Consider the following 23,611-nt stretch of genomic DNA (forward strand, 5'->3'; position numbering starts at 1 on the left):
TATATGTGCTATAGTGCATGCCTTTTTAAAAAATTACAATGAAATTATTTAAATATGTAAGTAATAAATGTCATGAGTATACACATTTCCTTTAGACTGAACTTTTCCAAGTATTTTTATTCTCATACATTTCTTAATTATAACATAAAGAAGACATTTTCTGCAGAGTTTACATAGGACACCCCCTCCCCCCCAAACACACACACACACCCACCCCAATAATTGATCTTTATGTAAAAATAATTTTTGAACAAATTCCATAATTACAACATAACACATACCATAAAGGGTTAATAAAGAAAGATAAAAAAAACTGTGGATAAGACAGAAACCTTTCAATTGGCTGTGTTCTCCCATCAACACCCTTCAACTAGTACTCGAAACAAATTAAATTCAAGAAACTTGCGCTCCTATTTTCAGTGGCTTAGTTTTACAATAGGATGTCCCAGATCAAGTTTCCTCTCTCTCTCTCTCTCTCTCTCTCTCTCTCTCTCTCTCTGATGTAACATTAATTATGGTACAGAGTCTGATTTAACTAATTAGGCTACTTAAAAATAATAAATTCAAAAAACCTGATGCATTGCTTTAACTTCACCATTACTGTTTGGCAGCTCTATACTGAGAAAATTTAATGGGATAAAATTGAATTAGCACTCTTAGAAAGTGTGTCTAGGAGCTGAAAGCAGAGACATCATCCATGACCAGTGAGCAGACATTAAACATTAACCTGCTCTATCGCTGGACTCAGTGAGTCATGTAGAAGGAGGTAACACTACAGCTGACCCCTGGCAAGCAGCCAGAGAAGGCAGTGGCAGTGTGGGTCAAGTTACGACAGAGCCATGAAAATGAAACTATGAATCTGTATCTAAACATAACTGTCACCTGGTTTTCATATAGCAGGTACATTAACTCATATATAACATGCACTCCAACAGCTAGGATACCTTAAGAGAAGAACTTTAAATAAAAAGCAGGGAATGTAATTCTGCAACTTGATACTCCGCATGTTATTGATCTCTGCACCATGAAAGTGCCTACGGTCTCACTTTACAAACACTTATTCGTGAATAAGTATAATGCTGTGAAATAATACTCCAATAACCAGCAAAGGGATTACTGTTACAGGTGAGATCATTGTTACAATGCTTAGAATGCATAGATTGTATGTGTGATACAAAGTGTTACTGCAATTGGACTTGGCAGTTCTGAATCACGCTAGACACTATGATGAAATCACAGGAATGAAATGTTAAGGGCTCTAAACCCAATGGCCTAAAGCATTTTATTTTCTGTTCTTTGTGGTTGTAACTTAGGGAAAAGTGTGAAATACTGACCGTGGAAGAGGCCAGTGTAAGAGCGCTAATTTAATCAGACAACTGGTCATACATTAATCTTCCCCTGCAGAGGATCATTCTTTTGCTCTTTCTGGCAAAACACTTTTGTGCTTGTGCAATTGTGCAATTTTTTGAAATTTCTGGACTTGTTTGGAATATAAATGACTTAACTTGACTATAAACATACATAAAAAAAAGAACCATGTTCATAAGCTTAATCTTAAAGAAGGATTTTATAAACAATATTCAGGTTTTACAATTCAGTCAATAATAATATAATCTACCTACACATAACTTAAGAGTCAAAACATAACCTTAAATTTAAATATGCGGATACAATTCAGTACAAAAATAAAAGCAGTAAAATAAAATTATTTTCAAATAGTTCAATGCTACAAACACAGTTACAGTTTTGCATTTCAACTGCAACATATAAAAACACAAGAGAGAACATTTGTTGGCCGAAACTATCCTCTTTGTTCCTTAAATGACCATCTTTTAAGTTCACGCTGGAGTTCCAACTTTGTCCTGGATGTAGTGTTTTAGTGTGTCCTCCTTTACGACTTCAGAAAATTAGAAATGGCAATGACAATGGCAACACTCTTAGTTCCAAGAATTGATATATCGAGTATTGCGTGGTAGAGCGTGTGCTTTATGGCATGTACAGATTACTTGAATGCAAGATGTTTCAGACTGTGAGGTATACCTGTCGATTGTTTTATGTAAACCGCTGTAGTACAGTCACAATTGTAACACTAGAACATTTGTGAAAGATACATTTGGTAAGACTAAATGGTCTATTACATTACGTTTCTTCCAGTTCCCTTGAAGTTACACAAAACGTTAGTTGAGAAGATTTCCGACATTTTTCAATTGTCCGTGAGGAACCTCTCTTGAGCATACAGATCAGTTGAAGTTAGCAGTTGACAGAAACTACATAAAAATGTCAAGGGTCCACGCACTGACCATGTGTCACGTCAGCTAAGCGTCGTCATCCTCAGAATAAATGTGCAAATTATGTGAAATTGTTGCAAACACGGTCAAGAACTTGTCTCCTCTGAAAAAGTGTTGCGAGGATATAATCCATTTGGTCTCCATGGCGATTATCAAAGAAAGATGGTTAAGTGTTTTATTTCTCTATTATAAGGCATTTTTGAAAACTGCACAATTTAGACTGTGTCCAAGGGACCAAATGCCCATCACTCTTTGCTGTTTGAACATTCCATTTTGAGTCCAGCTGTCCATTAAATTTCTTGCACTGAGCCAAGCAGAAGTCTGGAAAATGTGAGTTCTTCCACAGTGTGCTGTTGTTGTAAAAGTGTTCTGCCTGTTAGAAGCGACATGCTATGATTTATCTCCTTGAAGAACCTGAGAGCAGACAATATTATAGTATTCAGATGAATGCACAGAGCACATGAAAGGCTTTAAATAGTCATTCGAAAACAATCCAAGATCATGGATTCGTCATGTATTATGCTGGTGAAAAATGATAGCTAAATGTGGCATATTTGCGGAACAAATGTTTAGAGATTTGTATGTTGTTATTGTAATTGTTGTCTTGAATTGCTAAAGGGTTTGTTTTTCATTGGTAACATCATGATGTTCGGGTGGATCATCTAATATGGTGCAATAGGCTTTTTTCGTCTATTGGAATATTCGTTCGCCTATTTGGCAAAAACTCTTCTGTGATGCTGACAAGCATTTGGGTTGTGTTGTTTCATAGAGCAGACACACTAGAGACACATGAAAGGGGCAAATGCTGGGTCTGCTGGGTATATTCTCATTTAGTTGTGCCAATGTTTGAGGTCGCTAAAGACAATCCCTGTCATTTCCCCCAAAAAAGATTACATTGGAATCTGACAGAAGTGAACTCCAGGATTGAATACATATGTAGTAGAATGAAATGCGTGAACTATAGAACTTCATTACTCAAGTTTATTTAAATGGTTCAGTTTTCTTCAACGGTTTATGTACAATTGCCTGAGTCGCCTTACGTTATTTACTTGTGTGGTTACCAATCAAAACACAGGAAACAGTATAATAACACAAGAAATACTTTCATTAAATTAACTCGGGCAACTCAAATAAGTCAAGGCATTGGATTCTGTCTCACAGTGTTATGAGAGCAAATATTCGTGGCATAACAAAGTCGAAGAAACTAACGTTGAAGAAAACCAGACACTCCAACACAGTGATTAATGGGAATTTAGGTTAAAGAGAGGTAAGGCGCAAATGAAAAGCTTCTTACCTACCTGGTTGCGGGTTTTGTGAGATTTCTGGAGCCAGACCCGCCACTGATCATAAAGTTTGATACTCATACCGCTGCAACCGTAGGCATGTTTGCGCACCCAGCCGAAGAACTGCTTCAAGTCCCGCCGCAATGTGGAGTTCTGCTCCCCTGCCTTTGAGTCACATGACCCGGTCAGCAGCCGCTCTGCAGCGAGAAAGACACAAATAAACAAATTCAATTAAATCTTAATTGTTTCTCCAAGAAAGTAACCATATTAAATGGAGAGCAAATAGACCCTTTACTCAAATCTTCTGCTTCGATTTTTCTCCTGAGAAAAGAACCCAGTTTCAGAAGATATTTCAACAATGTCTCAAACTGTGCACTATTCATTGACTTCAGACTGTATTCAGTAGGTAGATCACACGTTATCATCATCATGACCATCAGGACCATCAATCCGTGCATTTTATCACGTGGCTTGTTGAGCCTGTTACCGCGGAGATATAGCGCATGTGGTAGCTTAACGCCATCCACTGTGGCATCAATGCACAACTCACCACACGCCCCACCAAGAGCGAACCACATTAAGACGATTACACTGTGTAACTCTACCCTTCCTAGCAACCTGGCCAATTTGGTTGCTTTGGAGACCCGGCTGGAATCACTACTAGCGAACTCCAGGGGTGGTAGCCAGTGTCTTTACCAGGCCCCTAAGGCTAACTCATTTTAACACATTTTAATAACTAATTTAAGCTAACCTAGCTAATGTGATTTCTGTGTGGCTCTTATTACCTTCAAATTCTCAGGTCCTTGGATAATGAGAGCATCTTCACAGTTGGAAATCATAAACTCCACTGAACTTTAATGTTCTTTCACTTTTCTCTTTTAAAGAGTGAATAATGTCGACATTTCCAATAAAATAATGCCTGTTCTTCCGTGGCCATCATGATGAAGCAGCTGTTTGCCTTGAGAGCAGAGAGCTGATGTGAGACAGGTGTTTGCGCATGCGAGAGGAGACGCTCCTGACTAAAGTGAGTCATGAGAGAGAACCTGAAGAGAACGTGGATCTAAACCATCTCTCACTCTAAACAAACAGCTATCTGTATCACTTTTTATAATTTGTAATCCTGACAGTAATCCCAATTTTTTAAAATGTAACTGTAATCTGATTACAATGTTTTTTATGTAACTGTAACAGATTACAGTTGCCTAATTATTTTGTATCCTGATTACATATCACAGTTACAAGTAATTTGTTACTGCCCAAGCCTGTCCACATTCATTTTATATCAATATACTATCACTGTACATTTTGAATAGTGTGTTTTAAAACTATTATTTCTCCAAAGGAATTTTAGGGAAACGATCTGAGACAATGTTCAGACTTAAAAGAATCATCAAAGAACTCCACTAAGCTCCTGAGCTGTAAAAGAGCAAACTCTGAGCATTACATTTTTACTCCAGAAAGACAATCACCTATCATGCCTGAATCATTCTCATCACACAGATGCTGCCCGCAATTTACACAGGGAACCAAACACAAGTTGGGCTAAAAATACACCCTTTTCCATTTTAAATAAACAGCACATTTCTGAGCTCCAGATGTGTGGCGCTCCAGAAGAGTTAATGTGTAGAGGAGTTAATCTGTTAATCTTCAGAAACAATCCTCTGAAAAAAATATATCAAACACTCCCTGTGGCTCTCTGGCAAGCCATATAATGGGGAGATGTATGACTAAAGTAATGTGTTGCATGTGCTTGTTTGGTTTTTGCTGTACTGAGAATTGTCTTGGAAATATGTATCTCATTATAGGATGGATTGTACGACACATTGGAAATGTGAAAATATTATGAAGGATGGGAAATGTCTCAATCTGCTTTGTGCTTAAATTTAAACCAGCTCACACTGCTACCATTTAACCAGGCACACACTATACTGGTGTTTTGGATATGTTGTGTTTTCAGTAGTGTAGTCTAGGGCATACACAGGCATACGTGGTATTCACACCTAAAATAAGTGATGATACGTATGGCTGCCATAACAATGATTAGGCTTTTGATCTGGAATATTTTCAACATACTAACGTAATGCTGCAGCACCATTGAGTTAATATTTTTTATAATTTTTTTAGATTCTCTCTAAACATGCATGGAACTGCAGGTGCGGGAGCGCAACTGGTGGCAAGGGCAAGACAGACAGTCCGACTAATCTGATCCACAAATCAGAACTTCATTTTCAGACGTGATATGATATTTGCTAATCAATCATATTTTCCATTTCATTAAGGGGTGGGATATTTACAGCGTCTAAAGCTGATGCACAAGCATCCCTGGAGTAACCATAATTTGCACTGCAAATTGATTTCCCTGCTAAACGTGCAGGGTTGGGGAGTAACAAAATACATGTAACTGGATTACATATTTAAAATATAAAATATAAGTAACTGTATTCCACTACAGTTACATTCAAATGTATTTTGATAACTGACGAGATTACGTTGCATTTTATTGTAATTTGTTTAATTAAATATTTAGTTCTTTCAGATGGAAAACATTTATACGTATAAATTATGCAATCCACACTTGAAATGGAATACATAGACTATCAATTAATTGCCAACAAAAGCCTTCATCAGCCAAATAACAACAGACAAAGCATCTATGTGAACTTCTGCAGTTAATCCAGGATGAACTTCAAAGACATTAGTCATTAATCTTACAATTCATATAAAATCTTTGTTAAAACACTGGCCCTTAACACTTCCTAATATTGGAATTATATTCATGCTGTTTAGCCAGAGGGGAACTGGCCCCCACAGTGAGCCTGGTTTCTCCCAAGGTTATTTTTTTTTATTATTTAGTTTTGTGTTCCTTGCTACAGTTGCCTACAATCATATTTGATTGGGCCAGTGGTGGCTCAGCGGTTAAGGCTCTGGGTTACTGACCAAAAGGTCAGGGGTTCAAACCCCAGCACTGCCAAGATACCACTGTTGGGCCCTTGAGCAAGGCCCTTGACTCTATCTGCTCCAGGGGTGCTGTTTCATGGCTGACCCTGCGCTCTGACCCCAGCTTAGTTGGGATATACGAAAACAACTGCATTTCATTGGCTCTGTACCTGTACTCTGCACAATGACAATAAAGTTGAATCTTTATCTTATCTTATCAAACTACGCAATAATGACTCTATATATATATTACAGTAAATTTTCTGCTAATACATGATTTCTGTAAAGCTGCTTTGAAAAGATGTTTTGTGAAAAGCGATACAAATAAAAATGACCACTCGTTCCTCACACAATGCTATCTTATGGCATCAAAACACTTTAACTATAGTGCAAGATTTGTATAAAATATAAAACTTGTATCTTAACAGTACACTAAAGTGCTTGAGTTTAGTCAATGACAGACAGTGTAAATACCTTTCTACTGGTTCTTCAGTGTTTTTGTTTTGTTCACCTTTTCATCTGAGTTGCGAACATTAACTATATTATAATACCTGGCTAGGTAAATGTAAAGTTCAACAAAGTGCTTCTCCACTGCTGTATCTTGCTTGATTAGCTGATATTTTCTCTGGACTGACGTATATCATTTGGAGATGAGAGCAGCCGTGGTGCGTATCAAGTATAAATGCCTCATGCCGTCGAGAGTTGCACGTGAAAGTATAAAGTCTTCATTTCTTTATGTAAAACATAATTTCAAATTTTTTTATTTTATTTTGCAGTGAAACATAACCCAGACATTTCTTGTGATTTGTTAGATACACCCAACAATATTTTTCCTGATTCCAAAATATTTTGATTCCTTTCAATAAATTTGAATTGTTTCAAAACTTTTATACATTTTCATAAAAATACTGCACGTATGAAGTGAAATGCATGTGATGCTGTTGACAGGAAACTGTCATTTTTATTTATCTTACCACTGTGTGGTGTTGAGGCTGCAGTCGGGTGACTCCAGTCACTCCATATGCCCGCTTTCCTAGACCCAAGAATCCCCACCGGATTACAGCGCACCTGCACAAAATACACTGTGCCAGGCCTCAAACCTGCCAATCTACAGGAAGTCTGATTCCCGACATCATCCACCACCTGCAAAGACAGACACACAAAACATTTTGTTACACATCAAAGACATACAGCAACCAGATACCACACACTTCACCCAGTTGTGCTTGTTCAATGTTCTCTATATGAAATAAAACCCATTCACATTCAAATCCCTGAGCAAGCTCACACAAGCTCATCTACAAAGAGGAAGAACAAAAAAAAAATCCCCCCCATTGTGCTGCTAGGGGATGCACCAATATATTTAAGACAAAGAGAAATATATACACACACACACACACACACACACACACAATATATGTTGGTGCAGCTATCATTATGAGCACTCTCCATAGACATAATATTTTTATACTGTACAAACTATAGATTCTATACCCTAACCCTAAACCCCTAAATTTGAGGGGCACTAGAAATGTCCTCTTTAAGCACATTTATTGCATAATACCCTTGTAATTACCAGTTTTTAACACACACACACACACACACACACACACACACACACACACACACACACACAAGCAATTGGACTGCCTTTTTGGCTCTACTCTACACAGCAACATACTACCCTGAGAGGAAATCTGTTATCTATTACTAATTACAGTTTGAGTAATTTGACAGGTGAAGACAACATCAACAGTATGTAGACAGTGCCATGCCAGCCCCATTGACGCCTTCTCAACTAATATCCCTTCAAAATGCTGCCTATTGAAGCAGAAGTAGGGTTGGGCGATGTAGCTAAAAATAAATAACATCTTGATTAGGGAAGTTGATTTAACATGCTAATTTAGTGTGAATAATTTTATGCAAAATAACACTTAAAATTACACATAATAAGGAAATAAATTGTAAAAAAAAAAATGTAATAAGGAATGTTCCTACTATCAGAGTAATTCAAGCTTGATACACAAACTTGATGTTTTTGCAAATTTGTGGCAGTAGGGGCAGTCTGCGCTCCAGCTGTGCACTGTGCAGGCAACGCGCCTTGTCAAACCAACAAGCATGCAAGACAGCCTTCTGCAGTATATCAAAGTTTCAAACTATGGTAACTTGCCCCAGCATCCTAAAAACACAGCCACAGCTTATGTCTAAAGACCCTGAAAACTAGTGAAACGTGACACACTCCAAAAGTCAATCAGAGTCAATCTGATGCATGAGTGTATAAACCAACAATTAAAAATAGAAAAGATGGAATTAGGCCAACACAAGAACTAAAACACAGTAAGAAATATTGTTAAAAATAAATAAGGCATGTTTTTTAACACTGCATATTACTAAATGAACATGAGGAAGAATTATATTTAATCATTTCTGTTTATATGCACCAATATAAAAATGCATAGTAATAAACAGAAATATTTATTTATATTTATTTTCCTAAAATTAAATATAAGAAAAATGCCCCTTTCATGAAAATGTTTGAGTGATAATGCACTTTTGAAATTTTTTAAGTGTAATTATTTACAATCCCAGTACCCCTGAATCAGTCCCTTTCTGCACTCTATTTCCAGACTCACATTTCAAAAGCTACAAACACGGTTAATACGCATGGCTCTGAAATCTGAGGACCATCATTACTATTGGAACGTGATGAGTGGCAATATGTTAACATCATCGGGTTGCTGTGTAACAGGCATGCTGGGTAATTATTTCCCTTTATACAGAATATGTTAGCAATCTGTGGGTCTACAAGGACAAAATGGATTGGGCGATAATAAAGCTCTCTAAATGTGCTTTAAAAACAACGTATCTGCTGTTGATGTACTTTTCATGGTCAGTGTCATATTTTGACTTTGTTAACTAGGTAGGACTGTGCAACTGACAGCACAGTGATGGGTAAGAAAATAAATTATGTAACCCAACTCTGCCTAGCTTCAGAAGAAAAACCTGCCAATTGATTGGATCCATATGAGCGAAATAAGGACAGCAAAAGCCTAAGTTTATTTGAAATCCTAGTTTAGCCGGACTCTTCCATGGCCAGAGGACTGAAAACCATGTGCTGTTCTGTTACAGCTGGCAATGACATATCAGCCAAGTAATACAAACACTCCAAATTCTACTGAAACATGGCTGTTATCATTTGAACCCCTCTAATTAATCATTGTGCCACTAGCTTCTCTGGAAATGCTTTAAAATCAAGCAACAAACATTAACTCTCATCCATGTGTAGTTTACATTATGAATGGAAGTGGGTGTGGTAGTAGACTTTGTAAAGACTATGGTAATGAGTATAATGAGTAGGTGGGTGTGGTTGTGGGTTGTGGTAATGAGGATAATGGGAATATGAAAGTGAATGTGAATGAGCCAATGGTGTGAACTCCTTAATCGTAAGCTGTACCTTCCAGTCGCTGCTGTCCTCCAGTCTGTATCTGATCTGATATTTGGCCTGAAAGAGGAAGTCCTTGAGTGCAGGCGGTGTTCCCCATTGCACAGTAAGCTGGTCCTCCAGGTTGCCCACTCGACTCACTGTCACGTCAGTCGGTGGATCTGTTGTCACTGGGAGAGGGAAAGACAAAAGCAACTTTTAGAGATCGAAATTCAATCTGTGAGGCTACTGTTGTGTTTGCAAGACGGCCACTGATATTCTTTGTCTTTAACTTATTTTTCTTCTCCACAAATTTATTAAGAATGTAACAGTACATTTTGAAAATCTCCCTTTTAAATTAAATCATTAGAATGTTCACCATTCAAAATCTAACCACCAACGATGACATCATTGTAACATTTGCATAATGAATTGTGATTGGTCTTTTCTTTCTTGCATCTAAAGGAGCCTTTACCCTGGAAAAACACGTGCTGAGTATAATGACAATGGCAAAGATTATAGAAATGTTTCTGGGTTCAAAACTTAGGGCCCTATTTTAAGAGCGCTAGCGCTAAGCACAGAGCTATGCCATAAGTCATAAGCGCAAAGTCAGTGGGCATGGCCATGAAGTTTTGGTAGTTTTGTGCAAGAATGCGGCAAGTCTAGACTCAAGTGGGTTTGGTGAAATCGCGTGCAAAATGTGCTAATGGGTTTGGTCAAGTGCAATTAAATTCAGAGATATAATAAAATATATAAAGCATATATTACCATAGGTTATTACATTATTATCATAATGATAATTTTGCAACTGGAGACTAAAAAGTGCGTCTATATGTGTCTAGCTGCATTTCTTGTCAACAGTGCATGAATACCCTGGCTGGTAGATTATTGTGGGGGTGCAACACGTAGCCTAGTTTACAGCATCCAACGGGGTGATAAGACTACTTACAGCAAAACTATTTATTAAAGCAGTGTCAGACCTACACACTCTCACATCGAAAGCTAAAGGATTCACAAAACCTTTCTAAATTTGGCTAATTCTTTTGATATCGTACGACTGCAATTCTTACAGCTTTCAATACAGCCAATGACATCGCTGGACATCATTTCCATCTAATACAATTACTTGCTTCTGTCAAACACAACAGCTTCCTGTCATGTTTACACACTCTACTGATTGGTTAGGTTTAGATAAGGGGTTTAGGTAAGGGCATAATATTAATAAGCATGTCCTTAATGCCTCAAGCATGAAACTCGCACTTACTTCCGCATTAGATATCTGGGCATTTGTACATGATGAAATCAAACAAATTCATTTGAACGAACTCCTAAAGAAATCATCCGAAATAGACAACTCATCCAATATGTATGAATTTTCATGAGACTGGGTTGGTCAGACAGAATCGACAGGGTGACTTCTGACAAATACTCTATATAACACCACTCAAAACAATTTCTGGATTATACATAATAACAGGAACGCTGATCACAGCAGAGGATTTTGATGTCTGACATTGAACAAATGGCGCTTGATGGCTCTAGCAGTGGTGCATTAAAGGACTAAACGTAAAGAATTAAAGAGACAAAACTTCTCAGGCATAAAACCTGTTAGTGTGGAACTCTGCAGAAATGTAACTTCATATATGTATCTATTAATCATTGTCACATTAAGATAAAGATGTAAATTAAATAATTAGATTTTTCATCAGGAAGACGAAATTGGCTCAAGAATTGCGATTTTTAACCGAATAAATTTTTTCCCCAGCCCTAGTTAACATTAGTCAAAAACATTATTTAACATGAACTAACGATGGGCAATATTTTTGACAGCATTTATTAATCTTGGTTAATGTTAATTTCAACATACACTAATACATTTTAAAAAATCAAAAGTTGTTTGTGTTAACATTAATTAACACACTATGAACTAACATGAATTAACAATGAGCAACTGTGTTTTTATTTAACTAATATTAAAAAATATCAATATATGCTGTAAACAATATATTGTTCATTGTTTGTTCATGATACCTAATGCATAAACTAATGTTAACGAATGGAACCTTAATGTAAAGTGTTACCCGTCTTGTTACTATACTTTTGTTTTACCTTTTTTTATTTTCATTTTTTATTATCAAATCTGATGCATCGTTTCATTAACACAGAAAATGCAAATCTGGTAAAAATCTATGGATTCTCTCTATTCTATTCTATTCTGTTCTATTTTATTCTTTTCTAGCTCTGTATTGTTCTGCTTTGTCCATGGATTGTATTCAGATCACTAAAGAATAACATCAGAAGCATACAAACCTAATTGTAGTTGGCTTGAATTTCCAAAGTGTTGTTTAATTAGCTGGTAACATAGATGAGCATTGTCTCTGTTGCTAAGGCGGTGGAGGTACTAGGTGTGGTGGCTGTGTCATAACTATGGCATGTTTCGAACAGCACCCACCTGCCTCTTCCTGCACTTTTCCATTCAATTGCCCAGCCTCCCCCTTCAAGTTCATTTACACACAGGATGTAAAAGTTTATAACCTGAGAAACTCACTTTCAAGGAAGAGGGGCTTTAACGTACGTTCAGGCCCTTAACATTTTATTTAAACTGCTTTCAAATGTCTTGCCAAGACAAAATGCCCCCTGATTTAAATTATAGCAATACTAATTACATTTTTATTATCATGCTTGTCAATCTGAAGAGATTATACGCAAGCTTGGCCTGCACTCAAAGATAAGATCTTAAGGATTCGACAAACTGTCTTCTGAGTCACATTAATAAACAGCAGCCTAAGGCAGGTCACGATACTGGGATTAGCGAAAAGATTGCAAAAAATGTTTTTTCAGGTATGTGTGAGTAGGTGGGCAGATATGGGGCAAAGGGATCCTTATGACGTTGTGACGGACTGCTGCAATTCGTCACGCCTCCACACAGCTTTACTAGGAGTGGCGCTCTCAAGTTGCACGTGATCCTCTCATTTTGCATGCCGCTCATGAGGAGAACACCTGGGGCTTGCGCCTAAAAGGGGTCAAAGGTCACACACTCACCCACGTCTAGGATATCCAAGTTTATGACGTCAGACGTGGCGGATCCGAGTTGGTTAGAGGCCTCCACCCATATTTCGTAGGGCGTGAAAAGGGCGAGGTCACGGGGGATGTAGCACGTGTACGGATCGCCAACGTTGTAGTCTTCACACTCCTTTTCTCGGCCATACCACCTAGGTATGCAAACAGCACAGTTTATTTTCCACTGTTTAATGTTTAATGTTTTTAGTTTTTAGTGTCACTCAACTGGTAAAACATGGCACTAGAAAAGTCAGGGTCATGGGTTCAATTGCAAAAGAACATACATACTGATCAAATGTGTACCCTGAATGGGATGTAATCACTTTGGATAAAAGCATGTGGCAAATGTGTGAATGTATATTTTTAAACCTATAGCATGTTTCCTTCCAAAGGCTACTTTGCAAAAAGCAGGTGATTATCAGAGGAAGATCAATGATATAGCCTCAGTTATAGAACTATTGGGAACTATTCCTACATTTTGGAATTTCTGCCTCTGGGATCTGCATTCCTTTTGCTCATTGGTCATGATAATTATAAACTGCATTTTCGGAATAATATAAATAGTTGTATAAATCTAAAAATTTAAAAAAATTCTAGAACGTAAAAAACATAAAAACTAAATTCTACTGATATAAATAACTGTATTTTGACGAGTAATTGTATTTGACAAAGTATGAGTTTGGCATCTGCCCATCAGGTTGGATTAGCACAGATAGTTTGGTCTGAGACATCCCTAAATATCCTCATACTGTCCTCAAGTGAACGGGCATGTAAGAACCTGAAATATTCAAACAAGATAAGGCGTGAATTTGGGAAGAGGCATCAACATGAGTTTGATTGACCTGTGCCACTGACCTGAACTTATATTTGAGAGTGTATTTTGTCTTGATGAATGTTTCCCCCTGGCCGCCAGGGGCCCATTTACAGGTAAGGTCTTTGGTGTTCCTGGACCAGCAGGTAAGGTTCACAGGTTTCTGAGGAGGCACTAAAAAAGACAATGAGCTTCCAATGTGCTGTCAAAATGTGTTATCTACCGGTAATTAAAGGTACACTAAAAATACAATACAATACAATACAATACAATCAAAAAGAATTAATTTGCCATTTGAATGAGACCAAACGGTTTAAGTAAAATACATAGATGTAAACCTAGATGTTTAGAGTGTAAATAGGTCTTGACTTAAAGGGAGTTTATCCAAAAATGTAAATTCTGTCATCATCTTGTTCCAAACCTGTATGACTTAGGTAGAATGTTAGAAACTTACAGCCTCAGTCACCACTCACTTCCATTGTATGGAGAAAAGAGATGTGTGTCTTAAACATATCTTCTCTCATGTAGCATGGTAGAGAGTTAAGTTATACAGGTTTGAAATGACATTTAGGTTAAGTAAATTCCATTTTACAGAAATTTCATTTTTGGGTGAACAAACTGGTTAAATTCAACCTGAAACAGTATTTACAACCCATTTTTCATCAATAACTTATACTTATGAGAGAAACAGGACAGTCAATGAAAAAAAATGTAGTGTAATGTAAGGCCGGACTCGATTTTCTTTGAATTGATTGAAGCAAATTGATTGGATCATCAAAAAAAGTGGTTTCTATTCTGGTTGGAGTGTAGGGGTTGAAAATAGAGGGCTTGGTGATGTAAGCTGCAATTGAAAGACGTTTCAGAGGCGGCGCAAGTTATCTTTGGAACAATATACACTGATGAATCATTCACAATAAGACCAGTAACATGTATTAAGAAAGAAAACAGCATCAATTTGGATTTCATGTTGACTTAAAATACTTTCAATAATGGACCAGTGTCTTAAGCTGTCATTGTCAGTTAAGTTCAGGAATGGGGCCAAGATTCCATTCAGCTGACAACAAAAGGCACTGAGTCTAAGTGTAAGAGTGTGATTATACGAACCAAACCTTATAGAGGACACCTCCGAGACACAAAAATGACATATTGATCTGTTTCTCACCCACACCTATCATATCACTTCTGAAGACATGTATTAAAGCACTGGAGTATGGGATATGCTGCTTTTATATGCTTTTTGAGCTTCAAAGTTTTGAACCCTGTTAACTAGCATTGAAAGGACCAACAGAGCTGAGACATTCTTCTAAAAATCTTTCTTTGTGTTCAGTAGAATAGAGAAAATCATACACATCTGGGATGGCATGAATGTGAGTAAATGATGAGAGAATTTTCAATTTTGGGTGAACTATCCCTTTATTCCTTTAAAACACTGACTTGGTCTCGCTCTCTCACTTTTTGCCTTTGCATGTGTTTGCGCTTGTACTTTTCCATACTGTCACCATTCAATGTAACATGACAAATGCAGATACAGCAGGTTAGAGCTGGAGAGAGAAGCTAGCTTGTCTGGTTAAGGGTGAGAGCACTCTATACTTTACATTTACGAGGGATAACTTGTCTTATCTCTGGCAGACTGGGTCTCATGAATTGCACATAAAAAAGTTCATGTTGACAGCCTTTATCAAAGCAATGTGGGAATGTGAGGTTATCACAAAAAAGGAAAGGAGAATTCATATTTCCAAAAGTCCAAAAGTCTGAGACCACTACTGAGTATTTTTTTCATAATTCTTTACACTGTAACTGTTACCAAAAATGTGCTTCATGTGGTAACATCGAAATTAATATTTGATTCTAGTAAAAAAATTAAAATAAATCAATCAATTTCAAATCACTGAATCAAACGGAATACATTAGATTACACCAGCAAAACTCATTTTAAAGATTAGATCAGGTAGAAATGGCTCCTTAAGGTAACAATGGCAGGTAAACACTTTTTATAGAGTAGTGCCATGCCAGATGTGTATGACTTTCTTTCTTCTGCAGAACACAAACAAATATTTTTTGGAAGAATATCTCAGCTCTGTAGGTCCATATTATGCAAGTGAATGGTGTCCAAAACTTTGAAGCTCCAAAAAGCACATAAAAGCAGAATAAGAGTAATCCATACATCTCCAGTGGTTTAATCAATGTAAGCAATGCTGCTTTTTGGAGCTTCAAAGTTTTGGACAACATTTACTTGCATAATATGGACCTACAGAGCTGAGATATTCTTCAAATAAATCATTTGTGTTCTTCAGAAGAAAGAAAGTCATACACATTTGTGATCACATGAGGATGTGATGAGAGAATTTTCATTTTTAGGTGAACTATTTCTTTAAAAAAACATGCACATGTGTTATCCCAGCATGATTTGAGAATGTTCCAAAGAGCATCATGTTCTTCTGTTAAGGCAAGGCAATCCTGACATTTTGTCAAAAATTCCCTTATTTGATTAGTGACTGAGAAATAGTGCCAAATCTAATATTTCTCTTATACACTACCGGTCAAAAGTTGTGAAACACTAGACTGAAATGTTTCTCATGATCTTAAAAATCTTTTGATCTGAAGGTGTATGTTTAAATGTTTGAAATCAGTTTTGTGCACAAAAATATAATTGTGCCAACATATTAATTTATTTCATTACAAAACTAAAATTTTATAATAAAACAAAAAGTTTTTGGAAATGAATGACTTGGACCAAATAATAAAGAAACGCAGGCAATAAGTGCCCAACATAGATGTGAACTCCTTCAATACTGTTTAAAAAGCATCCCAGGGTGAAACCTCAAGAAGTTGGTTGAGAAAATGCCAAGAGTACTTGTCTGCAAATTCTTGGCAAATGGTGACTCCTTTGAAGATGCAGAAATATAACACAGTTTTGATTTATTTTGGATTTTGTTTTGTCACAACATAATTCCCATATTTCCATTTATGTTATTCCATAGTTTGGATTATTTTACTATTATTCTAAAAAGTGAAAAAAAATATATAATAAAGAATGAGTAACTGTTTCAAAACTTTTGACCGGTAGTGTACGTCAAAACAATTATTTGCTGTCAAAATCCGGAAACTTTGTTTATTCCAGATTTAAATCAAATTTTGATTATCATTATATTAAAAGTGATCTCAGACTTTTGCAACCCATTGTACTGTATTTCTATTTCCTTAGATTTCCCAAGCCTAACTTGTCCTTTGTTTTAGTTTAGTTTCTAAAGTTTGACTTCTTCCCGGCTAAAATATCCCAGACAAGCAAATAAGACTATTAAATAAGACTTAAAACAATTAGGCTATAATTTTTTAAACCCTTTTGGAGCTCATATCACCCTTGTACAGTAAATATGGCAGTGTATATGTAATGTTTGCCAATGCTTTTTAAATCTATAGCATGTTTCCTTCCAAAGGCTACTTTTCAAAAAGCAGGTGATTATCAGAAGAATATAGCCTCAGTTATGGAACTATTGGGAACTTTTCAACGAGATTTCCAAAAAAATACCCCATTCTACCATTGGTCGAACAAATAGTTTGGGCAGTCCCGACTACAATCTCACACCATTGGTTGAGCCATGTTGAGCTGGTAGGGATTCTCAAACAAGCAAAGCAATGTTTTGAAAGCACCAAAGAGCCAGTGTTTGAATTACCTACTTATAGTTTCCTCTGTATATTTTATGCAAGCCAGGAAATAAGAAGGTATTTTAAAGGGATGATTCAGCCAAAAATGAACTATTCCTTCAACATTAAAAACTTAAGACACTTCACATTTAAATTCTGCACCAACTGTGGCTCAGTAGCAGGGGGTCAAATCATAAAGTCTGCCAAATTCTTTTGGCCCATATTCCCCAAGGCTCTAGGCTTATATACTTACCCACAAAACCCATTTAATTTAATTTAAGTTGGGCTGCAAGTACAGTCAATTAAACACATACTCAGTAGTTGTAGAGGAGCCTAAAATAAATATGAACAATATGGTAGACACACTCACTGCCAACATAGATGCAGGAGCCGGCCAGCACATGACCCCCACTGTTATGGCACACAAGGTTGTCTCCGGAGCGTTGGCGGGACCCGGAGAGCCGAGGCAGGGTAACACTGAGCACAGTGGGGCTCAAGATGCTATAGGTACTGCTTGGAAGACGCTTCCCGTTCAGCGTCCAGTAGAGTGAACCTGCATGCACTCCATGTTCTGGATTCACTGAGCATGTGGCTGTCAGGCTGGAGCCAATGAGAAGTGCAGGGTCTTGAGGATAGATGGTAGCCACCTCTAAATAAGGGCAAGATACAGCAGGTTAGAGCTGGAGAGAGAAGCTAGCTTGTCTGGTTAAGGGTGAGCACTCTATACATTACATTTATGAGGGATAACTTGTCTTATCTCTGGCAGACTGGGTCTCATGAATTGCACATAAAAAAGTTAATGTTGACAGCCTTTATCAAAGCAATGTGGGAATGTGAGGTTATCACAAAAAAGGAAAGGAGAATTCATATTTGTGAAGTACTTATTTGCTGTGAGTGGATGATAGATACAGCAGAGTCCAAAAGTCTGAGACCACTAGTGAATGGATTTGGGGGTTTGTTTCTTAATTTTTTACACTGTAAAAACTGTTACCAGAAAATGTGCTTCATGTGGTAACATCAAAATTATCTGGTTTGATTCTAGTAAAAAAAAAAAAGAAAAAAAAAAAAAAAAATGAATACATTAGATTACACCAGCAAAACTCATGTTAAAGGTTAAATCAGGTAGAAATGGCTCCTAAAGGTAACAATGGCAGGTAAACACTTTTTATAGAGTAGTGCCATGCCAGATGTGTATGACTTTCTTTCTTCTGCAGAACACAAACAAATATATTTTTGGAAGAATATCTCAGCTCTGTAGGTCCATATTATGCAAGTGAATGGTGTCCAAAACTTTGAAGCTCCAAAAAGCACATAAAAGCAGAATAAGAGTAATCCATACATCTCCAGTGGTTTAATCAATGTAAGCAATGCTGCTTTTTGGAGCTTCAAAGTTTTGGACAACATTTACTTGCATAATATGGACCTACAGAGCTGAGATATTCTTCAAATAAATCATTTGTGTTCTTCAGAAGAAAGAAAGTCATACACATTTGTGATCACATGAGGATGTGATGAGAGAATTTTCATTTTTAGGTGAACTATTTCTTTAAAAAAACATGCACATGTGTTATCCCAGCATGATTTGAGAATGTTCCAAAGAGCATCATGTTCTTCTGTTAAGGCAAGGCAATCCTGACATTTTGTCAAAAATTCCCTTATTTGATTAGTGACTGAGAAATAGTGCCAAATCTAATATTTCTCTTATACACTATCGGTCAAAAGTTGTGAAGCACTAGACTGAAATGTTTCTCATGATCTTAAAAATCTTTTGATCTGAAGGTGTATGTTTAAATGTTTGTAATCAGTTTTGTGCACAAAAATATAATTGTGCCAACATATTAATTTATTTCATTACAAAACTAAAATTTAATAATAAAACAAAAAGTTTTTGAAATGGATGACTTGGACCAAATAATAAAGAAAAGTAGGCAATAAGTTCCCAACATAGATGTGAACTCCGTCAATACTGTTTAAAAAGCATCCCAGGGAGAAACCTCAAGAAGTTGGTTGAGAAAATGTCAAGAGTACTTGTATAGTGCCATTTATGTTATTCCATAGTTTGGATTACTTTACTATTATTCTAAAAAGTGAAGAAAAAAAATAAATCTTTGCTGTCAAAATACGGAAACTTTGTTTATTCCAGATTTAAATCAGATTTTGATTATCATTATATTAAAAGTGATCTCAGACTTTTGCAACCCATTGTACTGTATTACTATTTCCCTAGATTTCCCAAGCCTAACTTGTCCTTTGTTTTAGTTTCTAAAGTTTGACTTCTATCACCGGCTAAAATATCCCAGACAAGCAGCTTAATAAGACTTAAAACAATTAGGCTATATATTTTTTTTTTTCAATTCAGTGCAGTTGGTTAATGGGAGTGAAGAGGGAACTGCTGTGTGATTACAAGTAATTACATCAAGATGGATAGATCGACTAACCTTAAACGAGTTTACATCTCTACAGATGGTAGAGTTAAATCTCCACATAACAGAGACAGATAAATGGATCCTTTCACATAACAACTCTTAAGAAGAAAAAAATGTCATGCTGGGCCCTTGTATTACATATTTAAAGGAATAATTCACCCAAAAATTTGAATGCTCTCATTATTTACTCACCCTCATCCCATCCCAGATGTGTCTGACTTTCTTTCTTCTGCTGAACTCAAACAACATTTTTTAGAAGAATATATCAGCTCTGTTGGTCCATACAATGCATGTCAACAGGGTCCAAAATTAGAATTTCCAAAAAGCACATAATGCAGCATAAAAGTAATATGTATGACTCCAGTGGTTTAATCCATGTCTCCAGAAGCAATATGATATTAGTGGGTGAGAAACAGATCAATACTTATGTCATTTAAGTCCTGCCCAGTAAGTGGCGATATGCACAAAAAATGTGAATCACCAAAGACAGAAGAATAAGAATACTTAGGAGAGAGGAGCGCTTAGGAGGGCTGTATGAAAGCAGAGGTTTATAGAAAAAAGGACTTAAATATTTATCTGTTTCTTTCTCATATTTATCATATCACTCCTGAAGACATGGATTAAACCACTGGAGTCGTATTACTTTAATGCTGCTTTTATACGATTCTGAGCATCAAAGTTTTGCACCCGGTTGACTTGCTTGTATGGCCCTAGAGAGCTGAGATATTCTTCTAAAAACCTTTGTTTGTGTTCAGCAGAAGAAAGAAAATCATACACAGCTGGGATGGCTTGAGGGTGAGTAAATGATGAGGGGATTTACATTTTGGGTGAACGATTCCTTTAAGGATCTAAAGTTGATTGGGCGGGTGGGAATCAGACTTCTCACCCAAAACAAATTTGTACTTCAAGCAGTTTACTGACAGTAGCAATTACAAGTATTTATCCTATGTGTCTGAATAGGAAATGAGCTATAAAATATTTGTTTTCAGAAGATCTCATGAGGTCAGCCTATAGTCCTGTGGTCACTGATGCAACTCCAAAGTAAACTTGGTACAGCACGTTATAGCCTGGATGCATATCTAACCACTGAGAGTGAACAGCCTGACCTCCCTTCGGACATTCCTGCCCATGTTGTCATACCGCAAAGATGTTTTAAAAGGTTACTTCTGTCTACACATTTTTTCTGTCACTCTGTTTGTATTACACTGAGGCCCAGCATAGGTCAATTTTTTCTTTTAACTGTATAACAAGAACAGAGGGCTGTGTAGTCTAAGATCATGCTTAATCCTCCGCCTGGCACTGATGGTGTGAATGAGGCAATACTTAATTAGAAGTAATTAGTCTATAGTTCCCCCCTCCACTAACACCTGCATATGTCACGTAAGGGGAATGGTTAAATGCATGCAATATAAATGTATTTCACAATAGCTATTAATAATTGTTCCCTTTGTTATTTGCACATCAAGTATGCTCTTTGATCTTGTTACACTGTTCTCTGTAGTTAATTAAAGGGAAATTACACTTTCACAAACAGCCCCAAAACATCATGTTAGATTTGTGACAGTGTTCATTTGAGGTGAACTTTTCCTCCACTCACAGGTGTATTACAAAAACAAGCTGAAGAACATGATGTCAGGGGTTTGTTGTGGCTGAACCCATGTGTTAAATAAACGATGGTCAGACCTGTTGAGATTTTAACCCCTAATAGACTATTTCAATAGTGCAATATTTTGCAACAGTACAGAGGTCATCAGTTGTCCAGATTGTAAACCAGGCAATTCATATTTACTATAATGTAAATACAACTTTCAGGGCTGCAAAACCTGGTGCATAAGGCCAATTTAATGGGACATTTCACTTGAATGGTTTTTAAATAATTATATGCAACGTTCTATCTCAAAATATTAGAGCTTGTGATTGAACATGTCACGTTTACTATTAAAGATTAATTGTTGGACGCGTCATATTCCGACACAAATCCCATTCGATGAAGAGACACGAGAACACGTTACTGAAAATACTGTATTATACTCACGGGTGGAATGCGACAGCAAGCCGGTTGCACAAATGAGGACAAACAATAACCAGATCATCTTACAAGATACGTTCTGTTTGTTTCAAAACAAATGTGTTGGTCTATGTAGAGGTATTTTATCCACGCATGCGAGTTGAACGTAACCACTCCGAGTGCCTCTCCAGTGCGCTCCCGAATGCTTGAACCCAGAGCCTGTGAGTCTCGCGCTGGATGATACGGAAGACTAAACATTAAAGACTATTCACCAATGTTCTGTTAATGCGGTGTTGCATTCGTCCTCTTCATGTACATTTGGCATCGTTTACCGTGGTGAGCCTCCTTTACTGCTAGGAAACATCCAAGTTTATACTATGGAAGCTCCTCCCATGTCTTCCCACACAGTTTCAAGTCATTTTGCCTCTCTTTCGTTTTACTCCTTCCTTCCCTCTGTCTGTCTGTGCCCTCCTCTCTTATCTCGAGCAGTCACATACTCTTGTGGGCTACTCGTGTCTTTCTCCGCAATGTCCGCATGTATGGAGCCCCAACTGCAACCTGTGGGCTACCTGTGGGTCGGAACACTGATTGGAAGACCTTATTTGATTTATTGCCAGTAGATAATATATATAATAATCAGGGAATACCCATAGTCTTTTAAAAGTTATGTAATAACATTCTATGACACATTCCATCAGCATTTTAGCAGAAAAAAACAAAGAAAAAGATTGGTCGGTTCAACAACCATAACAGCTTCTAATCAGAAATGTGGCTTCATAGCTATTTATAACTTTTTAGCATTACTTAATTATCCTTAATGTGTACAACACAAAATACACAATTTAAAGTGAACTTAGAGAGTTGCATAAAGTAAATGAATAATCGTGAGTTCCTTGAACTTCATGCTTACAAATCCATACATTCCATTTCCATTTAAGTAGCCTAACTCAAACAATAAAGCAGTTGTGCCTGAATCATTTAGGACTATTTTTATTTATTTTTTGGGTCAAAAGGAACTTATGTGGGCCTGAATGTCTTACAAAGGGTTTCTAGTTGTGCTGACATAAAATGAACATAAGATGAATTTGTTTAAAAAGTGTTATACAAAAATGCTACATATACTGTACTGTATTGCTTTAAGTAAATCCAACACATAATGTCTGGAAGGGGCAACAATTTAACTCACATTTTGCACCTTTTGTCTAAGCCCATATTTTTCTGAAAGATAGTTGAAAACAATATTTGTTTAACAGGGGAGACCGGAGTCAGTTGAAACAGTTTTGGGGTAAATCTAAGGAAATAAATAAGTAACACCACCTATTTTTGTCACAAAAGAGGTAAATTTTTCTGTTATATACTCATACCAACCAAATATTTTTACTATGTAAATATTTGAAGATTTTATAAATAAAGTCAAGCAAAACAAATAGTATAATTAACCCTGATCTACAGGAATTAAATTGGAACAGAATGGAATAATAATACAAATAATGAAAAAAACGGAAACAGGTGACACTTGTAAATTGTAAGGATGTATTTGTTAAAATTAGCTTACTTCATTAGTTAACATGAACTAACAATGAACATTACTTTAAAGCACAAATATTTGTTAGCATTAAATTGAACACATACCACTTTTAATTTAACAAAAATAAAGCTATTAGTATGTTAATGCATTATGAACATGATCTCACAATAAACAATTATATTTGTATAAATTAACATGAACCAA

The 23,611-nt window shown here is 36.6% G+C and overlaps 1 protein-coding gene across 2 annotated transcripts; it reads right to left on the reverse strand.

The window, feature by feature from the left end:
* Positions 1-209: 209 nt before the first annotated feature.
* On the reverse strand, positions 210-22,226 carry LOC127645280 (cytokine receptor-like factor 1). Of its 2 annotated transcripts, none has more exons than XM_052128847.1 (8): positions 21,907-22,226; positions 17,816-18,094; positions 13,845-13,974; positions 12,972-13,141; positions 9,963-10,120; positions 7,483-7,651; positions 3,587-3,768; positions 210-2,702 (listed from the first exon to the last, which is right to left on the reverse strand). In XM_052128847.1, exons 1-8 carry the CDS (start codon positions 21,962-21,964, stop codon positions 2,679-2,681), a joined length of 1,170 nt encoding a protein of 389 aa, XP_051984807.1. In that variant the 5' UTR covers positions 21,965-22,226; the 3' UTR covers positions 210-2,678. The 2 variants fall into 2 exon arrangements, with proteins under 2 accessions (XP_051984807.1, XP_051984808.1); XM_052128848.1 differs by having other exon boundaries at positions 3,583-3,768.
* Positions 22,227-23,611: the final 1,385 nt, after the last annotated feature.

This window comes from Xyrauchen texanus, chromosome 6 (genome assembly GCF_025860055.1).
Source record: "Xyrauchen texanus isolate HMW12.3.18 chromosome 6, RBS_HiC_50CHRs, whole genome shotgun sequence".
NCBI classification, from domain to species: domain Eukaryota; kingdom Metazoa; phylum Chordata; class Actinopteri; order Cypriniformes; family Catostomidae; genus Xyrauchen; species Xyrauchen texanus.